Here is a 6332-nt window from a genome sequence, read left to right on the forward strand (position 1 = left end):
TCTTGGTTGAGAAATTCAACCACCCTTCGTGATAAAACTCTTACCAAACTTGGGCCAAGGGGGACTCTGTCCATCCGATAAGGGGGAATCTCGCCAGCGGTAATAACCACTGCTGTGGGTGCGCGGGCTCCTTGGGAGCATCCGGGGGTCATCTGAAACTGGCCCCCACGTGCAGAGGGCAGGGAGAGACCGAAGGAGGAGGCAGGCCACTCCAGCCGGGCGGGTGGCGGGGTCAACAAGCAAACGGGCCTTACCTACAAGACGCGTCCTGGGCTGCGGCACCCGCCCGCCAGAGCTTAAAGGCTGATGTCGCGGGAGGCCCGCAGCGGTCTCGGCCATGTACCCCGTGCAGGTGTTTAAAGTATCACATCACTACCTCAAGGCTGTGTCCTCGGAGCAGCCCCTGGGAGTGACGAGGCAAGTGGAACCCACATTCCGAGGACAGGGGAGGGGGCGAGGAGCCTCCCGCTGCCCAGATCCAGCTCACGGGTCAGCGGTGGTCACGTCTCCACGGGCACAGCCGTCAGGCGCCTGTTTCCCTCTCCGCCCCTGGCAACCTCAGATCCACTTTCTCTCTTCGCAGATTTGCCCGTTCTGGACGTTTCCCACACACAGAGCCACGCGCTCCGGGGCCTTCTGAGCGGCTGTGCTCACTGAGCATCAGGCTTACGATGAACAGCCCCCCTTACAAAGTTCCTCGTGTGGATGCCGTCCGTGTCCCTGGCTTCCGTGGTTCCGAGGGGCTCGCTGGGGGAACGCGCCTCCCGCCGCCCGCCTCTCCGTCTCTTCCCCTCTGTGCCCTGGCGTTGGGTCCGGGAGGATGAGGGAGACAGGCGGTGGCCACCCTCTCACGGGCACCAGCAGGACGCACGCCCACAACCGTCGACCGTTAACTCGAGGTCCCTCCCGGCAGGAGACGTGTGGGCGCCTCACCTCGCCCGCAGCCCCCTGCCCCCCGCCCAGTTCCAGGGTCCCTTCCGGCTGGAAATTCATTTTCGGCGGGGAGCGCACCCGCTGGCCGCAAACACTTAATGTGAACAAACAGGAAGCATTGCTGGCGTTGGCCTCAGAGCCTGTGCTACTTTCCCGGGCCGCAGCTCAGAGTGTGCTCACATGGCAGGTGACTCTCTGGAGGTCTGGGGCCAGAAGTGGAACTGCCCCGAGCGTGGCAGGAAGGCTCCCTCCTGGGCATCTGGGGCTCGTGGCCGCCACCCTCCAGCCCTGTCTCCACTGTCACCGGGCACCTCCTCTCCCGCACCCCCTGTCCCAAACCTCCCCCCTCCCTTGTCCTTTACGGCCGCCGGTCACAGGATGTAGGGTCCACCCTGAATCCAAGATGATCTCACCTCAAGATCCTCAGTTCAGTTACGTCTGCAAAGACTCACTTTCCAGTGAGGTCACGTTCACAGGTACCCAGGGTTAGGATGTGAACACTATTCAACCCACCATCCTGCTGCGTGGCCCCAGGTTTATTTCTCTTTCTCCTCCAGTCGGACGTCCTGTGGGAGCCCTTCCGGCCAGGACACTGAGCTGGCCAACTTCCCCAGCCCGGTCTGGGTGAAAATGCCCAATGTCCTCAGACCTCGCCCCGACTCCAGATAGGCACAGAGTAAAGACAAAAGACGGATCTAGGCTTCTCCCATCGCGTGAGGACCAATATCACAACCTCTGCACAGGACCAGCTCGGGCCACCCCTTCCCGGAACTCACCTGCACCCGGGGCTCCTCCTGCCGTCCCAGGCGTCCAGGCGTCCAGGTGCCCAGGAGTCTCAGGCATCCCGGCTTCCAGGTGCCCAGGTGTCCAGGCTTCCGGGCTTCCAGGTGCCCAGGTGTCCAGGAGTCCCAGGCATCCAGGAGGCCACAGGCCCCGTGTCTGGTGACCGTAGCCCATGGCCGCTCCCGGTGGACCGTGTTCCCGCATCTTGCACTAGGCACACGCGTGGCCTTTATCCTGATTGGCTGCTGCCGCGCCTTCCCGGAGGGCAGCAGGTCTGCTCCGGAGTCTCAGGGCACATTCTGCGCCCCGGCCTGACGCACTGCACGCTCCGCACCGCCTCTCCTGTGGCCACCGCCCCAGGGGTCTCTGAGAACCAAGCCTCCAGGCCTGTTTTCCCCGTGTGTCCCCCTGAGGCTTCTCTCGTCGGGGCACAGGGGCTCCTGTAGCCGCGGGTCCAGCCTCCCTGCCTGCCTCCTCCCCCACGGGACCCTGTGCCCGCGGGAAGATCTGCGGGGAGCACCGCCAGGGCTTCCCAGGGAGACCCGCCCCTCAGGGAGAGGCTCACACACACGTATGTTAGCGCACGCTCCTCCACGCATGCGCGCACACAAACACACGCATGCTCGCGCACGCAGGCACGCTCACACGCTCGCGCACGCAGGCAGGCGCGCGCTCACATGCACACGCACTCACACATGCACGCACACATGCTCACACACGTTAACACACACACGCTCACACACACACACTACAATCCCCATGGAAAGTAAGACTCCTGTTCCAGAGAGATGTCCTAGCCTCCCTCCCTGAGGCGACCTGAACCCCAGGTGTGGCTGGGCAGCAAGGGGGGGCACGGGCGGTGGGGTCTGTCTTCGGGAGACGCAGTCCCCAGCTGTCTGCGATCCCACCGCCATCCCCACCCTCCCTGCCTGAAGCCGGAGTTTGGTGGACAGCGAGAAGGGGTTCCTGGCCCCGGGGTAGGAGCTGTGTTCCGGAGGGTGACCCGGCTGGGCCCTGAGCTGCTGTGATGGCCGCTGGGCCGCCGCTTCTGCGCCCGCCGAGGACACCTGAGTGCCAGGCCTCCGGCACTGGCCACCAGCATGGCCGAGCCTGGGCCAGGGCCACGTCCGCCTGGACACGGGGCACGAGGGCTGATGGCCCTGCGCCTCGGGGGGCGTCGTGGGGTCCGGGCCTCCGCGCCGGAAGAGCCCCGTAGTCTGACAACTAAAAATGTCACCAGACTCGTGCAACGGCCGGGTTGAGACGTGCGGGCCTGGCAGGCGCCCAGTTGGTCTCTCCCAGGAGCTGTGCGGGCCCAGCGGGGGGGGGGGATGCAGGGGGCGAGAGGTGGGGTTGGGGCCCCAACGGCCAACTCCAGTCACCGCAGGGGCTTCCCCGCCACCTGAGGTGGCGGGGTGTGTCTGACCAGACCCCACCCACTTCCTTCCAAAGGAAGATAAAGGGACTCCCAGGGAGGGCTGGGGAGGAGGGCTGTGCGACCATCCATCCAGGTGAGGAGGCTGAGGTCGGACACTCCGGGCTGGCTTTCCAGACCCTGGGGGCTGGCCCTGGTCATCTCACGCGGGCCCTCCCCTCCTTCCCCTGCAGATGCTGTGGCTGCTGTTCCTGTCCCTCCCCTGCCTGGGGGCCTCTGTGCCCGAAATCCCAGGTGAGTCCTAACCCGGCACAGGGCCCTCCCCGCCCCGGCCCCCGGCCCTGCGCCCCGGCCCCGCCAACCCTCTGACCTATGTGAGGACGACCCAGAAGTCACCTGGGGTCTGCGGGAGGGCGCAGCCTCGTCCCCGACCCCTGCCCATTGTTCCCCCAGCGCCTGCCCCCGCGAGGGAGTTGGTGGGCATCGTGGGGGGTCACAGTGCCCCCCAGGGGAAGTGGCCGTGGCAGGTCAGCCTGAGAGTCTACGTTTACCGCTGGGCCTCCTGGGTGCACATATGCGGGGGCTCCCTCGTCCACCCTCAGTGGGTGCTGACCGCTGCCCACTGCATCGACCGGTGAGTCCCGCTGCGGGCCCAACCCCCCCACACTGGATGGGGGGCGGGGGAAGGGGGCCGACGCAGAGACTGGGGCTCCCTCGGGGTCGTGCCCCTGACCAAGCGGGGCCTGGGGTCCGCCTCCCCCAGGAAAGACGCCGACCCGTCAGCCTACCGGATCCACGCCGGCAACGTGTATCTGTACGGGGGCAGGACGCTGTTGAACGTGAGCCGCGTCATCGTCCACCCCAACTACATCACTGCCTTTCTGGGGTTTGACCTGGCCCTGCTGAAGCTGGCCACCCCCGTGAGAATGTCCAGCAGGACTCGGCCGGTCACCCTGCCCCTGCAGAGCCTGGATTTCAGCCCGGAGGACGAGTGTTGGCTGACAGGCTGGGGCAGGGGCTTCTACTTCGGTGAGAATGCCTGGGGGGGTCGGGTCCCGGAGGGGAGCCGGCAAGTTCCAGATCTTTCCTGACGTCTGGGTCTGGGTTGGGCCGCGGGTGGGGGGGAAGGTTCAGGAGTCAGGAATACACGGGGAAGAAGGAAACTCCCTTTCCAGTCACCTGTCTCCCAGGTGCGGGTGGGCAGGTGGCCACGTGGGCCCTGTGACTTTGGGTTTGTGTGAAGGAACCGGGCCTGACGGGCCAAAGAATCTGCCGGATGCGACAGTCAGCCCAGGGCGCCCGGACCCAAACCTGCTCCTCTCAGACTCCCGTGGTTTTCAGACGGCGGAATGACGTTGGAGGTGTGGGTCCACGAAAACGAAGGACCCGGGTGCCTGGCGTATCGGTGTCCCGGGGCCACCGTATAAAGGACCGCACACAGGGGGACTTCAAATGACAGAAATGTATTCTCTCACAGTCTGGGGGCCATAGTCCAAAATGGAACTGTTGGCAGGGATGGTTCCTTCCAGAAGCCTTAGCAGGGGAGCCCTCCTTGCCTCCCCCTGCTTCCGGCTCATCCTCAGCTGTGCCCACCCCCCTCTGGTCTCTTGACCCGCCTTCTCTGAGGCTCAAATCCCCCTGCCTGTCCTCGCGTGGGGACACCAGCCACTGGACTTAGCCCCCCCCGCCCGTGAGAGAGCATCCAGTGCGACCTCATTTCCGCTTGATTACATCGGCAAAGACTATTTCCACGTAAGGTCAAATTCTGAAGGTCGGGGTGAGCGTGAGTTTTTGAGGGACACTCTTCAACCCACTGTGTGTTTATGGAATCTGAGCCCATTGGTGACAGCGGGAGGAGTCGGCAGAAGTGGCCCGGGCCCACAGTCTGGGGCTCCTCTCTGCGCCCAGCCCTGGCGGTGTGGGCAGCGCCGACTGGTCTGTGGCAATGGCGGGGGGGGAGGGGGGGGCGGCGGGGACAGCCGCCTCCGCGCCTCCAGTTCCTGACTCCTCCTTTCCACCCCAGAGCCGCTGAGCCCCCCATACCGCCTGCAGCAGGTGCAAATCCCACTGGAAGAGGAGGGGGCCTGTGAGCAAGGTTACCGGAGGTTCCTGCACACCAGAGCCAATGGCAAGGTCATCCCGGAGGACATGCTGTGTGCCGGCACTCAGGGCCGCGGTCCCTGCATGGTGAGGCGCTCAGGCCGCAGGCCGCGGGTCTCCTCCCGGCCTCGGCCCCCCAGTACCCCCCCCCCCCCCGACGTGCCGCGTGACCGCCCCTCTCCCTGCAGGGGGACTCCGGGGGCCCCCTGGTCTGCAAGAAGAAAGGCACGTGGGTCCAGGTGGGCGTGGTCAGCTGGGGCATCGGCTGCTCCATGTTGGAGCTGCCCGCCGTCTTCACAAACGTCCAGAGCCACGTGGACTGGATCCGACAGCAGCTGCGGAGGTGCCGGTGAGCCCAGGCTGTGGTCGGCGCAGGACGGCTCTTCTTTTGCCGCCTCACCTCCCCAGAGCGAGCCTTCCGCGCCACTCCCCTCCCCTCCCTGCGGCTTCAGCCCTCCCTCCCCTGCCCCTCCCTCGGCCCCATCCTTCCCCGCCAGTGGGGACGGGCAGGGTGGAGGCCCCGACGGGGCTGGTGTGCTTGTCTCATTAAACTGTCTTGGTAAACAGGCTGGTGGCCGAGTGGTCTTTGAGGTGGGTGTGGCTGCAGAGCTGGGGGGCCCAGCCGTCCTGTCTGGGATCCCAGAGTGCTGGCGGGGGAGTGTGGGAAGGCTCGGGCTCGGGCAGGCGGAGGATGGGGGTCCAAGACTCTTCCCCCAACCCCGGGCGGCCATCCCCTGTGCCATCCTGCCCGCAGCGCACTCCGTCCTAAAGGAGGGTGTTTGCGAGTCTGCAGAGGGCGGAATCATCCTTGGGATCTCATTCATTCATCCCAGCAATGTCGGGGGGGGGGGGCGCCCACCGCCCGGGGTTACAGGGGAACCGACCTTGCCTTCCTCCACCTCGGGGTCCGGAGGGGCGTAGATGTGCAGCAAGGACTTGAAATGCAGTGAGGAGGGCCACATGGCCACATAAAGATGCCCAGCGGTGATAGACTTGGGGACACGCAGTGCGCGCGCGGGGGGGGGGGGGGGGGGTTGGGGCCACAGTCACGGGAGACTCCGGACAAGAGCTGGCGCTCGCCCACTCGTCATTGTGGTCACAGCAAATAATTGGAAGCCACCTAAATGTCTGTCCACGGAGA

At 65.6% G+C, this 6332-nt stretch overlaps 1 protein-coding gene across 1 annotated transcript; it reads left to right on the top strand.

The window, feature by feature from the left end:
* The first annotated feature begins 3205 nt into the window (after nucleotides 1-3205).
* Nucleotides 3206-5755, top strand: LOC121019736 (putative serine protease 29). Its single transcript, XM_040459496.1, has 6 exons — nucleotides 3206-3227; nucleotides 3325-3385; nucleotides 3545-3725; nucleotides 3855-4120; nucleotides 5115-5278; nucleotides 5380-5755. Exons 2-6 carry the CDS (start codon nucleotides 3325-3327, stop codon nucleotides 5542-5544), a joined length of 837 nt encoding a protein of 278 aa, XP_040315430.1. The 5' UTR covers nucleotides 3206-3227; the 3' UTR covers nucleotides 5545-5755.
* Nucleotides 5756-6332: the final 577 nt, after the last annotated feature.

Source organism: Herpailurus yagouaroundi, unplaced genomic scaffold (genome assembly GCF_014898765.1).
Source record: "Herpailurus yagouaroundi ecotype Mexico unplaced genomic scaffold, PumYag 222, whole genome shotgun sequence".
Taxonomy (NCBI): Eukaryota; Metazoa; Chordata; class Mammalia; order Carnivora; family Felidae; genus Herpailurus; species Herpailurus yagouaroundi.

Coding starts and splice junctions, on each gene's coding strand:
- LOC121019736 (XM_040459496.1), top strand. CDS start 3,325: ATGCTGTGGCTGCTGTTCCTGTCCCTCCCCTGCCTGGGGGCCTCTGTG. Junction 3,386..3,544: donor CTCTGTGCCCGAAATCCCAG/GTGAGTCCTAAC, acceptor TTGTTCCCCCAG/CGCCTGCCCCCGCGAGGGAG. Junction 3,726..3,854: donor GCTGCCCACTGCATCGACCG/GTGAGTCCCGCT, acceptor CGCCTCCCCCAG/GAAAGACGCCGACCCGTCAG.